Genomic DNA, 19,197 nt, shown 5'->3' on the forward strand with positions numbered 1-19,197 from the left:
AGAGAGAGAGCGATTACACACATTTCTTATAACCTATACACGTAAAATGTGTACGTTTGTAGTATTTGAAGATCTGGCAATGCAGTAAATAGAAGATAAACATGTTTAACTCCAAAAGCATGTCTCATTCAACTCAAATACCTTTGTTTTTTCTTTTAAAAATTTTTTTGCTCGGTGAACGTCCGAGTAAGAAATTACACACCGGTTGTTTTCTTGCAAATGATAAAGATAGGAAATTTATGGGTCTAAAAGAGACTTCAATTCGGGGCTGACAAAAAGATCTGGAGCCAAAGTGGTACTTTTGCCACAATTAAATATTTCTTAACTCGAGCAGTTTTACATCCATACTTCAACAGCTGTACCTTGGATGAACCCCTGTGCAATAACTTTAGCAACATGAGCCTCTTCGTGCACCTGCACGAGAGACTCATCAGCAACACGTTGAGTCACACACACTCACAAACACACATAAACGATTGGCCTGCCTTAATTGGACTCCAGTGCCTTCCAGTTACAGTAGTATTATAGAGAGAAAGAGTATAGTTTTAAGCATCTGAAGCATGGCTGTAAACTCTACGGAGTTCTCCATCCACATTTCACTTACTCTATGACTTGACCCTACGTGAATAGTAGTTACTGTTTAAGATGATAGGATATCATTTGAGAAAGGTCGTTCATAGTTAAAAATGTTAAGCCATTTTTATTCGAAAACTTCATAAATTTTACAGTATACTGCAGAATTTCCTTTACAGGCAGGAAAGAAACATGAACTAAAGTTTGATCTTACATAGTATACACGTAAATGACCATGAAAAATAATTCGTCTCTATCGTTTCCACAAATAATATTCCAAGGAGCAAGACGAATAGATATTTGATAGTAACTGGACACTGCAATCAAACAGAGAAGCACGAACCGGTGCCTACCTTGGGCTTTCCTCTGGAGGTCAGGCGACGTGAGGTGGTGGTTGGTGGGTGCGGGAAGCGGCAGAGAGGCGACGACAACAGGGCGCACTAACCAACTCGTCCTGGCCGCTGGACGTCCTGCCTTATATACCCTCGCTTCGGTTGCCTGAGCACAATATTGTAACTCTTGGTATCGACGTCATTCTGGCATTTTGACAGAACTTGTTTATTTGATTGTAACTCTCGTGGTTGTAGTAGGTGCCCTCAGAGGGTAGACTCAGTTTCTGCCTTTTTTTATATATACATATGTAATTAATTATTTTGATAATCATGTACGAAGAATTGCTAGGAGGGAATTCCGACACTAGACTTAAGTTCTCGTATACGTCGAAAAGGATGAACTTGGGTATGTTTCTTTTCTCCTCAGGAACTGGCAAGGACGTTCGTTCGTGAAATCTCGAAAAAATAAATTATACGTATATCTTTCGGAATTTATACCTTCTTAGTGAATGTCAGTTGAGATATCTCAATGACAATATCGTTAGATACCCATTTCTTTCGTATCAACAAAAATAGGGGGTGGGGGTGGCTGTTATATTTTAACTCAAATGGTACAAGTTATATCGGTGTCTTCTTTTTTAAGGGGCTACAACTATATAGGACAAAATGTGACATAAACTCTTATGGACTTGCAAAGTAAAGCTGCATGGTTGTCCAAAGTTAGTTTGAGTGTAAAAGGTGAACTTGCAAAGATAAATATCTTAAAATTAAATAATTGATGATTTTTAAAACCCTTTATTGTACAAGTGTACTTCATTGTGGCTACTGTGTCATTTCTATAGATTTAATTCGAAACATTCGTGTATCCGTGATGATCTTTTAAACCTTTTCCGTTTAACCTTAGTTTTTTTTTTCTTGGTGTATACGTTGCATGGAACCAGTGGTTATTCAGCAACGGGAACAACGGCTTTACGTGACTGGCGAACCACGTCGAGAGAGAACGTCTATCACCAGAAATACACATCTCTCACACCTCAATGGAATGCCCGAGAATCGAACTCGAAGCCAAAGTATTAGAGGCTTCAAAAAAAAGCTCACGAAAGAAGACTGAAATGGTTTGGTCATGTCATGAGGAGAGAAGATGAACACGTATGTAAGAGGGTTATGAACATGGAGGTAGAGGGCAGAAGAGAGAGGGAAGGCCAAAGCTCAGGTGGAAAGATAAATTATTGAATGACATGAAGGAAAAGGGTCTAAGAGAACAAGATTTACAGGACAGAGGAAGATGGAGAAGGTTGACTAGAAACAGCAACCCTATATAGAAATGGGAAAAGCTGAAAGTAGAGAAGAAGATGCAGTTTCACCTCTACATCAAGTTTTTCATATATAAAGATTTCTGTAATTTTTCAAGTTTGGTGATGAAAACCTGAACTGCTGTTTGGAATTAGAGTAAAATAAGTACACAACACTGAAAAAGCTATCACATGTAGACGGCTACCAAATACCCAAGTCATTCTGGATCCAAACTATTCTTGAGCTTTCCTTAAAAAGCAAGTGTACATAATTCACATTGGTGGTATATTAAAAATAATTATACCCTATACACTGATGATATATTCATATGCAGTACATGCATACAACAGGTCTTCTCTCAGTTATGGAACTCCATCTGCAATAGAAAAATTCATTAAAATATTTCACATTTTCTTTAGTAAAATATTTGTTCATCCATTCCTTCCAACATATTGATCAAATATGTCTATCCTGACGAGTACAACTGTAAAAACACAATCAGTCAAAAGTAATCCTAGAACAATCCAATCATTCAAGCATACCAAACGCCTGTACCGCAATCTGCAATCAGTGCTATAAAATGTATTTTTCTGTTATTTATTACTTTACTTGCCCTAGATATCAGATCTTTAAAACCACCTGTAAGCTGCTTGACTGAAGAGCAAACATGAAATGAATAATGCTATCTTCTTCTTTGTCTTCAGCCTTTTCCCATCTCTGTATGGGGTAGTTGTTCCGTGTAAGCCTTCTCGATCTTCTTCTGTCTTGCGTATCCTGTTCTCTTAACCCTTTTCCCGCAAGTCATTTGCTACGTTATCTTTCCATCTGAATCTTGGACTCCTCCTCCTCCTCCTCCTCCTCCTCCTCCTCGCCTCCTCCTCCTCCTCCTCCTCCTCCTCCTCCTCCTGCATTTGTATAATCCTGCACGACTGTCAGCTTTTGCGTAGGCATTGAGAACGTCGTCTAATTTCCTTCCAATTACAAGGGGAACATTTTCGCTGAACTCTAGACTGGAAGTCTTCTTAAACCAGCAACAGGATGTGGTAGTTTAAGAGTTGTTTTAGGAAATCTGCCCTACTTCAACACATTCCTTGGTGAGTTGGTGTCTTACGATGGAATAAAATCGCAAAATGTCAAAGGAAGTTTTCTAAAATCAATTTTACGGCCTGTCCACACTAGTGGGCATGCCCGTCAGGCACTCCCAGCCGTTATATTTTCTCTCTCTTCTGAACACTGTAACCAGACAATCGCATCGTTCTGGCTACAAATTCGGTCGGTAAGTCTAGTGGGACGGGCTATGGGAACAGTGTTTGCCCGTCGGGTAGTGGCCCCTAGTGTGGACAGGGCCTTACAAGAGCGCCTCTTGATTCCTTATACATTTTTATTTATCCTACAGTGGTCCCTCTCTTTTTATCATTTAATTATCCTACAGTGACCCCCTTTTTATCATACGCCTTCTGTTTACGGGCCAGCTATTTTCAGTTAGATGGGATAGAAAATACACAGGTAATAGAGTCCTTAGATAATAAAACAGAATCTATAAATAAGATAAAACTGCATTTTGTATTCGTTTCACCCTTAGGCGATAGAAAACGTGAGAGACATTCCAATACTTCTTCAGTATTTTACACTTAATCACAACTACTCTCTGGAATGGATCAGCCTCCTGGATGGGCAAAATGTCTATGAATTTCACTCCCGCATGTCCAAGGCCAAAGTTTTCATATCTTTCAAAAATGCTTAAAATCTTAATGATAACACGTGATCTTTACCTTCATATTTCTTCATATTCTGCTGTGGTCTTCTCATTATTAAGTTGGGCGCGTTATTTTCTTTGACATTTAAAAACTCCTTCGTCATCCTTGACAATGGTCATCTGCATAGCGAGATTTTTCGGTAGTAATAGATATTATTTATGTGATCTTTTCGTCAATATTTTACAGAAAGCCTTCTGATAAATTATAAGTAAAATGGTTAATAATGGACATCCAATTAAGTATTTCTTGGCCAGAAACGGTCTGCTTCAACGCAAAGGTGAACCTGAACATCGCCATGCGCGTTTCCCATTACGTAAACAAGTTAATTACAAGAAAGGATTTTTGTTGTATATATTTACTGAAGTCTGAGCAATGTTATCATAATTTATATTTGATGTTTGTAGCGCTTTATATTTTTCTAGTCACTTTTTAATATTTCTTTATAAAGATCTTTTGGTTCGTATTTGAAACAGACCACTTTATTTCTTGTTGAGCTTCCTTTAATTCCGTTCTCTTCTGGTCATTAATCAGTTTAGGTAAATATTACACAGAGTATGTGGGATGGACATTCTCTTAACTAAATGTGATTTTCATGGCCTCAGTTAATGTGTTTCGGACCGTTACAATTTCTGTTCGTCTTGAGTTGAAAACATCAGCAATCTGGGGAGGACACTTTGATGTTGTACGTCAAAATTTGGAAACACTGCTTACAGTGGAACAAAGATTATTCCTAGGGTTTGTCGCAAAATTCTAGTGTCATCGAATTTTATTTTTGTAAATCTCTACTTATTTTCTGGTTGTTTGTTGTTTGATATTGTACATATATCTACAATCGGGATGCTGGAATGTCTTTTCATAACTGAGTTCCAGTACTAATTTTCATCTACCATTTTATTGTCCTTTAAAATATTAGGCAAATGACTTATGTATAATATTCAACTTGTTTTCACACTTTTTTTTCATTTACATCGATTTTCTTGATTACATGTAGCTTAAAGATGATTTTGTGTAGTGCTTCTGTGAGTCATTTGTCGTTGATCGTTAAGGCAATAGCTCGACACTCTTCAGGTATAAGCTGACGTTTTCAGTATCAGAAATTTTGTTCCAAGTTGCTGTTCTAGATTCTGATCCAGTGTTGGGCCTACTCCTCGGTTTGTTTTCAGTGACCTAATTGCTGCTGAGGCTTTGCGTGTCTCTGCCAAGTTGTGTCGTGAGTTTAGTATCCTCTCTGAATCAAAAGTTATTTATTCAGGATACTAGATGATCCTCTTCTAGGCAGAGAGAGATTTTACGAAACCAGTAAATCTGTCAAATATGTTAAGATATTTTGACCTGACAGAGTAACAAGCGAAGACTTTGGCCAGGAGCTTTACTTGATCAAAATAAGTGTACAATCAGATACATTGGTTATTGTGTTGCTCCTCTTGACAGTTCGACTCACCCAGTAGGCTTAGTGTGTGAGGAGAAGAATGTTGCACATGCTCACAATCTGAGAAATTCTTTAGAAATGGGAGAGAGTCGTAGAAGAGCCGAACCAAACTTACTCTTGCCTTGTTGGTTCGTGTGCTTTCTAGTGAACTTAGCCTCTCCTCTTGATAATAAATCCTGCAATAATACGAAAGTTTTGATTTTTATGGTCATATCTCATTTTGTACCTATGCTTACCAAGTGAGATTTTAGGCAAGCTTAAACTAGGAAGGTCCTGTGCGCGTTTGCAACAAGTGTGATCTTTCCGGCATACTCAGGGTCAAGCTAGTGGTGGTTGAACTTGTTAGGACAACACAGTATCTTCTTGGGATAAATAAACTTTTTTGTGAAACCGTACCAATTTTCAGAGATCTGGTATGTGCAACAAGCATAGACTGAATTCATTATCTTTCTTTTTTTCAAGGAGGTTAACGATCCTTGTGGACTCTGTGGTGCAAGGAGTAACATCATCAAGAAGCAGCAAAATTTTTCACATCTGATTATGACAGAATTTTTTCAGGGTTGTTCTTGACGCTATGTTTAGTTCTGTTCCCCTGCATCTTTTAGCCACGTTGACTGGGGACAGTGGAATATCATTCGCTTTTCTATACACTGTGTTTTTTTTTTTTTTTTCTGACAAGGCACTAGATACGTGTCATTGTGTTCGATTATATGTCCTTTTTCCTTGTATACTTCTTCAGTTTGTTTAGGGCTGGCGGGTATTCCATATTGCATACTGAGGTTATCCCCTAAAAATCAATCCTGATATCGTAACCAAGAAATTACCTTGTATGAGGTAAGATAGCCTAGACAATGTAGTTAAGAGTAACCAGTTAGGGCCGAGTTACAAAGAAATGTTAAGGGGTTGTTGCTCTCGAAAGCCACTTAACCAGTGGCAACGTGTCAATGGTCTGGAGGTTTTGTCTGTGTTTGGGATAGACTAACAACGATCTGGGAGTTGGCCGTGAACTGTATTTGATTTTTCTTCCATCTAACTCTCGTGACTTTATGGATATGTGTGGTATTGCTTATCTTGTTCTTAATAAGATAAAAAAAAAGAAACAAACAAATAGAAGATAGTGCACAGCCTCGGCCATCTTCATTCCATTGGTGGTATTTTAACCTTACTGGATTGGGCCCACAAATTTCTCCCAACTTTCCATCTCAGAACGATGCAATTGCACCGGTTTCAGCTGCAGCACACTGCAAATGGTGCAGAATATTCTGGTGCAAGGTCATAAACAGAGGTTATAATTGCTGTGATTGTCGTAATTATTGGGTAGTCCCACAAACCTGGGTTAATATACATAGTTTAATACAGCAACACCATAAATAAAAACGATGAAGATTGATAAAATTCCATTCATTGACTCGGTCCCAAAACTGGACTTTTGTTGTCGATGACATTTTGTACGTTCCCACGAAAAAATAAGCATACAGTTTTTTTTAACTCATATGTCACTTTTTAATTCTTTAATAGATGTTGTTCGTAACCTGCAAGAGAAATGTTGCAAAATCATTGCAGAGAATCGGAATTGCTACAAAGAGGGACGTTTTCTTTGGTTTTATAAAGGATTCCAACTTAAACATTTCCAATTGGAGGGTTTTCTCTATTTTCAAAATTTATGATTCAGAAGTATGTGAGTGTTTTCAAACAATGGCTCCCATGTAACCAAATCGAGTTCTACTCGTTTTCAGCTACCGATCCAAAGCCAGTAGGTACATCGCCTGAAGTAACCCTTTATCAAGCATTCCTCTTGCTGGAAAAACATGGAATTCGGGAATTTTGGTTCTACAGGCTTACAGGTGGTAACTTTCAACATAGTTAACAAAATTAGAGAGCGTTGATGTTATACTGTTAAAATGGAAATGCAATGAGGATTTTGTGATGAATTTATACATTCTTCCGAATTATGCATCATGGGTCAGTGAAAAATGCAATTATTAACAGAAAACATTACGGAACTTTTTAATTTCTTGAAATTAATCAATGGGAATTTCTTACAGCAACGTATTAAATGAGAGGACTTACATTATATATGTATACCTTGGCGACCACATTTTACAAACGGCGTTGGAATTACGTACTAAAAAATGTATAAATAAGTTTTAAAAAATATGTTTTTTCTTTATTAAAACACTAAATAAACTTTCCTTGTGCGCATAACATAATCATTCATTTAAACCGATCAAATTTTCAATTCCAAAAGATGAATAGACCTTAGGTGATACCATCATGGAAGCATTTCGTCAATAGATTGTTTCTCGTCTTTTTGGCAATACTGAAAAAAGTCGCCAGCTTTCCATTTGCATTTCCTCAAGTTATGGACACAATGTTGCCTCTCATGTAGACAGTTTCTTTTTATAAACTCGGTATTTGCACAAGTCATTACTGTTGTATACAGTCATATTTAGTTTAATTTCATTTTGTGATCATGTTGGACACGGAAGTCATTGCCTTCCTCACGTTATCTACTCGTTTTGTTATTGGTCATCCACAGCGTTGACATTTTATTAGATAAATGGTAGCCAAATGCTATTGCCTTGTAACTTTCTTATACAATTATTGACACAATTGTCCCTCAAATTAAATGAGGAAAACTGTCCAAATTGCTTTCGGTTATAATGGAACTATGGGAATTATATTTCCTTAATTTAAATGAAATGGCACTGAGTATGTTTGGTTGCAAAGCAAACGGCGCTGTTTCCATAGTTTGAAGCAATGCTCGTGAAAATCACGAATTGTCGCCAATACTCGTGTACTCAATAATGAACTGAGGAAATTATTAGTAATGGTATTCACTAAACCTGTGTAACTTTTTTATATCAACATATAAATTTATATACTAGTTCAATTTATGCTTTCAAGGAATTTTGATGAGTGCTTGTTTAAATGCATTCTCATTTCAGTGTTGTGTGTATACATTAGTTTGTCATGGTAACACCCATGAGACAACCAATCAGAATTTGAGTTAGTTTGTTTGTAGTGAATCGAAGCTTAGTAATTATTCCCAACACAGACTAATGGTACTGAGAGTTACTTTTAATTTTGTATTTTAATTTTGTTAGTCATAATAGTGTAAATGCAACACATGAGCCCTGAATACTTCTACATTTTTACCATCTTCATGTTTCTTGTATTTGAGGAAAACTTGTAACATGTTGTGTTAGGTGATATGGCTGCAAATCCTATGCCTGACAAGTTGTTTGGACCTCTCAGTATACATTGCATAGTGTGAAACTTTGTCATATATATATCTTATTGTATGTCCTTCATGATGTTCTTTGAGATATGCATAACATTTAGGTAAAATATCAAATATGTACAATTTCTACCCTATGCTTAGTCCATGGAGGACTTAGTTCTATTACTAAAGGAAATTTTATATTGATATTTGTAGTCAGACATATTGATTTAATTTGGAAAGTTTTTTCTCATGAATTACAGTACTTGCTTGTATTTTTAGTTTTACACAATATTACAGTCAGTGTGCCTACAGTTAGAGGTGGTCCACCACTTTCGACGTGGATAGATAAGTTTGGTAAGATTTAAAAACTCCAGTGCATTATCAATTAGATCTGATCTTTTCAAAGTTGTATATGGGGTTGAACACCTAATCAGTATGAGTCATCATCAAAGTAATTATTTCATAGTCTTCCATTTATTGAAAGTAGTTGATTTTGAAGTTGTTGAATTGTCACGAAGATGAGTGGCTCCTTTTAATCTTGTGGTAGTTGACTTGGTTGTATCATCTTGATTTCCCTTTGCACCCACCTAAGGAGGGACTCACATATTTCAACAATCAAACAGACGTATGTGAAGTTTAATTTGATTTGCTGTATGTATATAAGAGTTTTATGAAAGTAGTTTCGAAGTACTTCTGTAGCACTTCTAGTCAATGAAAATACACTCCCTGTCACATTTTTTTTATTATAAAGATTTGAACCTTTGTGTCTTATGCAGAGAATGAAAGGTGGCGGCAATTCTAGTTAGTGAGGAAATCTGATCCTTATATTTGCTGAGTAACTGGGAAAGGTGGAAGATACCTTTTTAGGAGGATGTCTCTGTGTTCAAAACACTTTTTAGTCGGAGAATCATTTTCGTCATATACTAGTATCAGGTCACTGTGTAGACCAAGGCATATAGGTACCTAAGTAAACCCTTTTAATTTTAAAGATCCCCCAAATTTGAGTAAAATCTACAAATATTAGAATTTGATCGTAGTATATCTTAAACTATCATACTTTACACAATCCTTCTTTCCATCCATCATAAAAACTGTTTCTTGTTGTGACAATGAGTGTCCAAATACCTTGGTTCCACATACAGTAGAACCCCAGACTTCAGTGCTAATCATTTCCTGAAGAAGCATCGAAATGCAATTCGGTCAAGATCCGAATCAATTTTTTTCCATAAAAAAAATAACTGAAAGTGGATTCATCTGTTCTTGACCTCCAGGTATTACCCTAAACTTGCCTTTTTATATAAAACATTAGACTTAAATTACAATTAAATAAGTTCAGAATTAAATAACATATCGTATTAGACATCCTTTTTTATTTTGAAATTTATACTGCATAGAAAACTGACCTACATCCAGTGAGCCATATTACCAATGGTTGACCGAGCGTCATAGGCTTAGGTATAGGATGTACTGTACCGAGTAGGCTCAAAACTTGTTGCTAATAATAAAACATTGAAAAAAAAGCCTAATTATTACAGTAAATTAATAAGATATTAAAAATAAGATGCTAAATCAGTCACACAAATGCCTCTTTCATACTTAAAAACAGTCTATACTCCTTAAGTTCAATTGTGGTTCTTACCGTTTTCCTCTTCTGCTTGTCTGCAATGGGACCCATGATTGAATCAAAATTCATTACAGAAAGCCACAAAAACTAAGGAAATATTCCTGTACAACTGTGTACTTGCTCAAAAATCATATGGTTCATGGGGTTGGATTCCGGGTTCTTGTTCAAGCTCTTGAAGCAAAATTTGCTCAGTGCATCGAAAACCGATTATGTCGAGTTCGGATATGATCAAGGACCGTGGTTCTACTGTATACACTGTAAGTCCTTCCTTTTAAATCAAAATTCATAATTCCTTAAATGAAGAAAAAGAATGTTTTTTGTTAAGAGAGCTGTGTGCAAGAATCCTTTCTGTACATAATACTGTACAGTATATGCCTATTTCATTATTTTCCCAAAAGATGATATCCATTCATTGCAATGGAGTTATATATCAGTACTGTTTATTGAATTTGAAAATGGTTTTTATTTTCCTTTTCCAGTAAATCAAATATTTCATAGATATGCTGGGAAGAATACATGATAATCTTTCCCACCATTATCCCTACATTAAGGGGTCGGTTGCCGGATGTGCCTTCTCCTCCACTGCCTTCTATCAAAGGCATCATCCTTCCCTACTCCTCTTCTCTCTAGATCTTCCTTCACTTTATCTCGCCATCTAATTCTTTGTCCCCCTCTCGATCTTCTTCCTCTAACAGGTTCTTCCAAACCTTCTTCACTCCCTCCTTGGCATCCATCCTCAACACATACCCATACCACCTCAAATGTGACTCTCTTATTCTCATCTCTGTTCTCTAAGGCTTTACTTCTTTTCTTCTTAGAGCCCGTGTTTCTGATCCATACATTTAACACTGGTCTTATCACTATGCTATAGATCTTGACTCTTACCTTGATTGCCATTTTCTTATCATGGTACAGGCAGTCCCTGGTTATTGGCGGGGCTTCCGTTCCCAAGGGGGTGGTGATAAGCAAAACTGCCATTAACCAAAACTCAGCGATTCATGGAGCCATAATGGGGCTTATGGCACCGATAACCAGTTATCAGCGCCATAAGCACCATTATGGCACCTCTTAGGCATGTTATGGCGCCGATAATCGGGGACTGCCTGTACTACTCCAGCTACCTCTCTCCACTTCCCCTATGCCGCTTTTATCGTACTGTCAACTTCAGCTTCACATCCTCCCTCTTGGCTTTAAGTAGATCCTAAGTATTTAAACTTTTCCACCTGTGTTATAATGGAGCCTCTCTTTCTTGCATTACTATTCTTCCTCTATCTTCCCTACTGCTCACCAAAACCTCCTTTTTATTCACATTCACCTTTAAGCCACCCCTCTCTAAAGACTTGTTACTCCCCAACCCTTCTCTGTAGATCTTCCTCATTTTCGGCATTAATCACCTAATCATAGGCGTACAACTCCCACAGCTCTTCATTCCTGATCTCTTCACTTAACACATCCATGACCAACACACTTCAAAGTTTTCAGTTTCCCCAACTTTTGTGCTCATTCTTTGATATATCATCTCGACCAGCATAACCAACTTCTCTTTGACTTTCCTCTCCCTCAAACACCAAAACATCAATTCTCTTGGGATTCTATTGTATACTTTCTCCAGGTCTATAAATGCACAATAGAGCTCCTGGTTTCCCTCTAGCCTCTTTTCCTGATGACATCCACCATCACTCTTCCTCTCATGAATCCATACTGCTGTTTCACAATCTTTACAATCTCTCTTAATATCTCATCCAGTATCCTCTCAAAAACTGTCAATCCATCTCCCTTCTGCTTGTATAATCCCACACCCATTTCTCCCCCTCTGTACCTAGTAATTTGATCATTTCAGTTGGGAACTCTGATGGACCTGGTGCTTTACCATTCTTCATTTTCCTTAATGCCCTCTTTACTTCTGTATCCTTTATCTCCGTCACTGGTCCCTCTACCCTATGTGCTTCCCCCATCTCTTGTTCTCATTTTCAGTATTTAAAAGTTGTTCAAAATACTCTCTCCATCTCTTCTTAATGTCTTCATCACAATACAATGTATTTCCTTCTCTATCCTTGATGACACCCAATTTACCCAAATCCTGTCTCTGCCTTTTCCTCACTTTGAAATATTATATATATATCCTTATCTCCTTCTCTTGTTCCTAGCCTTTCATTCAACTGCTTTGCTGCTCTTCTCGCATCTCTTTCCTCCTCTCTGTACCGTTCCTCTGCAACCTGTGCATGCCTTACTTTCCACCCCTTAAATGCTTTTGATTTTCTTTTAATTGATTTTTGCACCTCTCCATCCCACCACCATTTTTCTCCTCTCGACACTCCATATCCACTGGTTCTTTCCACCAGTTCCTCTGCTTCCCCAAACATATTTCTCTCATGTCTGCCAGCTATTTTCCAACCTGTCACCCTGTCTAAATTCTACGTTCCCCGTTTCCAGCCATCTCTCTCTTACAGTCCTAAATTGTTCCCCTTTTCTCCTTTAAGGTCCCAAATTTTAATTCTAGATCTCCACTTTCTCTTTTTGGGTTTACTACCTCTTTTTTTAAAATCTATCATCACCAACCTATGATGTTTAACACATGCTTTTCCGAGATCACTTTGCAGTTCATCACATTGCTTTTGTCGACTTCTATAACCAGGGTGTAATCTATTTGGCTTTGCACTCCTCCACTTTCATAAGTATCAAGTACTTATCTAACTTCTGAAAGAGTGTTCATTAATGACAAAGCAGGAATAAAAGATGAAAACGATGGTATTAGATGGTTTATAAAATCAAGGATAATAAAAAAAGATATATACCGATAAAATCTTATATGGGTACCTACAAAAAAATATTAATATTGAAATACGTAATTATTTCTAAAATGTACATGGTAAACTTTTTGTTTGTTAAATTCTGGTAAATTTAAGTCAACTTTGATAAAATTCTGTACGTAATACTATTAAAATTGTAAAATATTGTATATTTTCTCTAATAATAATAAGAGATAAAAATAATTCAAAACTAAGCCATCTCTAATATATAATCCCCATCTTCATTTCCAATTCCAAACCCATGGCCTCCGTGTACCTCCTCATACCCATCTCTTCTCTTTCCCACCCTGCCATTCACATCAGCACCTATTAGTTTCTCCTCCTATCTCACTGTTCCAATGACAGCCTCAAACTCGTCTAAATAATTCTTTCTCTTGCTCTTGGCACCCCCATCTGAGGAGTGTATGCTATTATATTTACTACTTTGTCCCCTATTATTACTCATATACTCTTTACTTCAACCACTTTTTCCTTCAGGCTGTTACTGTAATTCCAACTCCATTTCTTCCCTCTCAAGACCCACTTTAATAGAGCTTATACTCATTTCATATCTCTCTAGTTCCACTCCCTTTCCATCAAGTCTCCTGCACACACGAGAAATCTACCCTCCTCATCTCCATCACATCTACTATCCCCCTCAGTCTTCCTGTTAGAGTACCAATGTTCCATGTACCTGCTCTTATCTTCCACTCTTTCACTAACTTCTTTGGCCGCAGTAGTGACCACAGTCTTGACCCCTGCAGTACTTCTTGCCCATTTATCAAACCAGTAGGGGGATTCTAACAGGCATCGCTTACAGGTGGCGCCCTAGACACATTCATATTCCTTAAAACATCAGGCATGGTTTATTGTTTGACAAAGAGGTTTTTACGACCTCATGGCCTTGCTGTTAACAACCACAGTTATTGGAGGTGGGGCTCACCTTTAACTAAAAATTCCACCTGCAAGGCAGCAGTTTCCAGTTAATGGCAGTGGGCCTAGCCCTTTACTAAAAAGTAATACTGCAAGGAAGCAGTTTCCAGTTATTGGTGGTAGGCCTAGCCTTTTAGTAAAAAAGTAAGACTGCGAGGCAGCAGCTGTCCTTTTAGTCACCTTTTATGACACTCAGGACCTACTTGGGTGCTATTCTTACACCCCTACCACAGAGGAAGGGAAGAATACATGATAATGTTTACAGTATAAAACTTTACACTTGTTCAATTGTTCAAAGTAAATGAGGTTAATGAAATGTCAGGTACAGAATTCACATTCTTTCATTAATATATATGTGCAAAGAAAAAAAAACAGCCCTATATAATCTAACTACAGTCATCTAACCAAAATTTTGACAGTTCATAAAACCAGTACCACTGGATAAAAGCACACACAAAAAATATTTTGGAAATATTAAAGCAAACATATAAAAAATATGTACAGAGTCCTAAACTATCACACATAAATTTCAGTTGTACAATTAAAACTCGTATGGTATCTTGGAAACAATTAGTAATCTACAATGTTAACCAATTTTTCTTTTATGACGTATTGCACAAAAATTTTCAAACAAAAAACCATTCAACAAATTCTGTATTGTAATTCCACAATATTTCCAGGTCACCAATCTCTTGTTTGGAAAACAGTCTCTCACTTGCATGCTTTCTTATGTGTGACTGAGCCAATAACTTCACTTTTTATGTAGCCTGTGTGAGGCAGTGAGATTCACAGCGTGAGGAGAAGGGCACACATTTTATGACCAATAGTACAGGCAGTCCCCGGGTTACGACAGGGGTTCCATTCTTGAGATGCGTTGTAAGCTAAAAATCGTCATAAGCTGGAACAGCATCAAAAATCCTAAGAAAACCATGCTTTTAATGCTTTGGGTGCATTCAAAACTATGTAAACTGCATTCTTACTGCATTTTTCATCAAAAAAAAACCTTTAAATATTGATTATTTTGCATTTTTGGTGTCATATTTCTTGTGCCAGATCAGCGTTGTAGGTGTCGTAACCCTGGAACGTGCGTCATAACCCTGGAACATGTGTCGTAACCCTGGAAATAATTTCTGATGAATATAATTGAAAAGCGCCTTGACGTCGGAACGTCATAGGCCAAGCCCGTCGTAACCCGGGGTCTGCCTGTACTTGTTTTGTGTAATAAAAAATTTTTTTCATTATCAATTGAAGCCAATTTTGTATTAAAAAAATTTGGTGTCATTATAGTGAGGCCAGGATGCTGAATATCCCAATACTCTGATAGATCCAGTAGTAAACATGGGGACTAGACAATTTAGGAACTAATTCTTAATATTCACATGTTTACAAGTTGGAAAATTTTAAAAAATTATGTTGAGTAAAGCATGATGCTTGCATCGCTTAAGTCTTCCAGATTATGAAAAGGAGCACTTTTGCCATCACCATGAGATGCAGCTGTCTACATTATGGGGATGAAATAAAATGAAGTTGAGAATGATGAATCACCTACTCAACCCCCACCCTCTAATCAGTGACATGTCTACTGTGCCACTGGAAGAGCAGCAGTTGAGTAAGTATGCAGGTCATCAGGTACACTGAGAGTTGAGCACATGGACAGAGAAGGTGGCAGCAGTGAGCAGGTATGCTGAACTGCAAGTGAGGCTGAAAGTGGGGTGTCTACATATGAGGGAAGTGGTGAATGTAAGTAAATGTTATGCAGCAAATAAATTACACTTCTCAGAGATATAAATAGATTGTTAACTGTATATGAAAACTCAGAAAATAAATTGTGAATGAGATAATTACAATCCTTGATGACAAAAATGACTGATAATACAACCCCAAAGGAAAACACAGCAAAGAAGCAAAACTATGGTCCACGAATAAAAGAAAAGAACATGGTTAACTTGAATGTAGTCGCTTCTGAGCACTAGCTAGTTAGCAGCGAGATATAGGAAAAACCAGTGCCACAAAACAACAGGCAGTGAATTTTAAGAAAATACAGTATAAACCTAATCCTCGATGCTAATCTGTTCCAGAAGAAGCATCGAAGTGCAATTCAGTCGAGATCTGAATAAATTTTTTCCATAATATAAATTACAATTGAATGAGTTCAGAGTTAAATTACATACTATATTAAGACACACTTTTTTTTTATTTTTAAATTTATACTGTATCAAAAAACTGCCCTACATCCAAAGCAGCCGTATTTCAGATTGGAGACTGAGTGCTGTAGGCTAGGCTAGGCTAGGTACTGTACTGTACTGTACTGGGTAAGCACAAAAATTGTTGCTAATAATAAAACATTGAAAAACAAGCCTAAGCATTATAGTAAATTTATAGAATATTAAAAATAATGCGAATTATGTCCTTTATAACAAAATTATGAAAAATTACTTACGATGTGTCAGCAGTTTGCCTTTCAGCCATTTGCCATGAATGAATATAATCAAACCATACTGTGTTCCTCTTCTGCTTGTCAGCAACAGATTTCTTGGGACCCATGATTTAATCAAAATAACAGTACAAAAAGCCACAGAAACTAAGGAAATACCTGTACAAACATATGCTGGACCAAAACACTCGACGCAGAGTTTAGCAGAGTTTAAACGACACAATGCCAACTAGCGCTAACTGACTGAAACACTTTTGTTTACAAAAAATCATATGGATTATTGGGTTGATTCAGGTTTTTTGTTCAAGCTCCGATGTAAACTCAACATTTCGCATCGAGATTACGTCGACTTCTGATATGGTCGAGGACCAAAGTTCTGCTGTACATATATATACAAAACACAGCACTCACTGACTGAAATAATACAACGCTACAAAAAGCTGGATTTTCTGTCTGATGAAAAAAAGCAATGTAGAAGATGAGAGCAGCAATTGCAGAGTACCTACTAAATGCAGAATTCACTTTTTTATCAGTCACTGAAAGCACACCAAGATGAAAACATGCTGTAAGGAATGATGATTACTATGAAATAATGAGAAATGGATTATTTACAACAATCTTTGTCACAGCAAACAGCTGGGGAACAAGCTACACAGCTGTTTACATCACTGCATGCTCAAAAAAGGTGAAGTTATTGGCCAACACACACACAAGGATCCACAATGAAAATGGATTTAGTAAAAAACAAACTCACCAATGAACACATTTCAGTTACAAAATACCAGTTATACCAATGACACATTTCAATCTTAAAAGTAGCAGTAGGGAGATTCACATTTCTATCCTTCACTGTGACCACAACTTTTATATACCAATGTGATAACTCTTCACTATATAAAAAATACAAATGTTCCATGCTAATGTAGAAGTCAGTTAACATTTTAATACAAAATTCTTCCCTTTCCATCTATTTGTAAAACAGAATTACAGAAAAGAATAAATTCTCTAATAACAGGTATATCATTTTGAGCAGCTGTCACGTTTTTCACTTACTCAGGACAATAAATTAAATTAATTTCTTTCACCCTGACAAACTGAACAGCAATTACTGAACTTTCAAAATATATTGATGTACACCATGTACGCTATCATAAATTAATAATGGTGACAAGAAGAGGAAAATGCACATCTCTAGTTTTATTGAAAGCTGTAAATATCAAATAGAAATTAACATACGATGGACTCTGTTCACGATTATAAATGCATAATTTCATTTGAGATACGGCATTTCTAAGGTACACCTTCACTGTGAAATTAAATTTGTTAGACTTTTAAAAAGTCACAAAATTGATGTCTATGGAAACTATATACATTTCTATTACCCCTGTCAATGTGATCATCACATCTTTATATAACAAAGATTAATCCTACCTTACATTCATTGTGAATGACAATAAAACTATGAAGGCTTAAACTCTTGGACAGTGAACAGGAAATAATGACTTGCATACACTGAAATCCATAAGATAAATTATCATTAAGTAGGTTAACCAGATCACTAAGCTAATTCATTTAGTTCTCACATGAAAATAACAGGAACTGTCCTGTATCACTGTAAGGAACTCTGGCTTTTAAACATAAATGTACTTACAATCACTGTTGGTACAACCAAGCAACACCTTTATTGGCTTTATTTTTTCATGCACTTGAGGCATACTTTTTTTTCTCCAAGAAATTTAACTTGCAAGCCTCAGCACCAGCAATCTCAACAGCAGTAGTATCTTTTACACTGTCCCAAATACACTTTTTCACTCCACTCGTCATTGTATGTTTCTACAAAATATTGCTGTATTCTATAATAATTATTCATTTGTGAGTAATCATATTTTTTGCCAAGTATGATCTTATATGTATTTACTTAAACTATATAGAGTACACTGCTTTCATTATATCACAAATGCTTACTAAACATTTTACAGGATTGCTCCTTGTAGACAGTGCATACTTACAGTACCTTAATGCAATCCTGCAGCAATTGTTCCATAGCCCTCACAGTCTCTGGTGCAGTTATCTGAAATACTTTACTTTGGCACCTTAAACAAGTAACTCAGACTAGAATACAGTCCCCTCTCCTGGTAATTCAGCTAGATGCTTTCACACTTAGCAAGACAAAGAATAAAGGTTGTTGGTGTCCAAGAATGGGATGGACAAAATTGTGTCAGGAGTAGCTGATAGGCATGAGTTACGAATGGGTAGCACTTGTAGTGCCACAAAGACGCTGGGGACGAGTGAAAGAGTAGTGTGTTAGATCTAAGACTGAATAGGCAAGATTAAGTGAAAGTTGTAATGGTGAGTGTGTGTGTGCCATGAAAGTAAAGTCACTGGGTTAAGCTTTAACCAAGTACTTGGCCTTACCTGTCACAGTTAATGAAGTTTTGTAATTAAAACAACCCAAAATGTATGAAAAACTGACATGAAATGTGACCACATGAAGTAATTAGTAATCTAGAATGGAAAGCAAGTGAAGTGAAGACAAAATATAATAAATCTATTGAATATACAAATGAAAAAAAGCATCAATCAATCACTGTTATTTGGAACAGAAACTCATTAAAAGCACATAATTATACATGCAGAGTTTTAATTAGCCTTGGTAACTAGAAAAATAACCGAGTGTGCATTTCAGCTGGGGGAAAAACCGTTTACTACTGTACTTGTTTTGTAGTTGCATCACTACCATGGAAGCAAACTTCAATCATTTTAAACTAAAATTGGGGAAGAAAAAACAACCATAGAGAAGAGGGCTG

The 19,197-nt window shown here is 36.6% G+C and overlaps 2 protein-coding genes across 2 annotated transcripts in view; both read right to left on the reverse strand.

Annotated features, from left to right (window-relative positions):
- LOC135207195 (prohormone-1-like) overlaps positions 1 to 1,062 on the reverse strand; it is a 217,889-nt gene extending 216,827 nt beyond the window's left edge. The window contains exon 1 of the mRNA XM_064238766.1: positions 927 to 1,062. The gene's annotated coding sequence lies outside the window, so the exon portion shown is untranslated. The remainder of the gene's footprint in view (positions 1 to 926) is intronic.
- A 13,219-nt stretch (positions 1,063 to 14,281) lies between these two features.
- The window catches only part of LOC135207196 (dynein axonemal assembly factor 4-like), a 72,044-nt gene continuing 67,128 nt past the window's right edge, over positions 14,282 to 19,197 (reverse strand). Inside the window, exon 10 of the mRNA XM_064238767.1 lies at positions 14,282 to 18,461. Coding sequence (XP_064094837.1) covers positions 18,406 to 18,461 — 56 coding nt within the window. The 3' untranslated portion in view covers positions 14,282 to 18,405. The remainder of the gene's footprint in view (positions 18,462 to 19,197) is intronic.

Source organism: Macrobrachium nipponense, chromosome 32 (assembly GCF_015104395.2).
Source record: "Macrobrachium nipponense isolate FS-2020 chromosome 32, ASM1510439v2, whole genome shotgun sequence".
NCBI lineage: Eukaryota > Metazoa > Arthropoda > Malacostraca > Decapoda > Palaemonidae > Macrobrachium > Macrobrachium nipponense.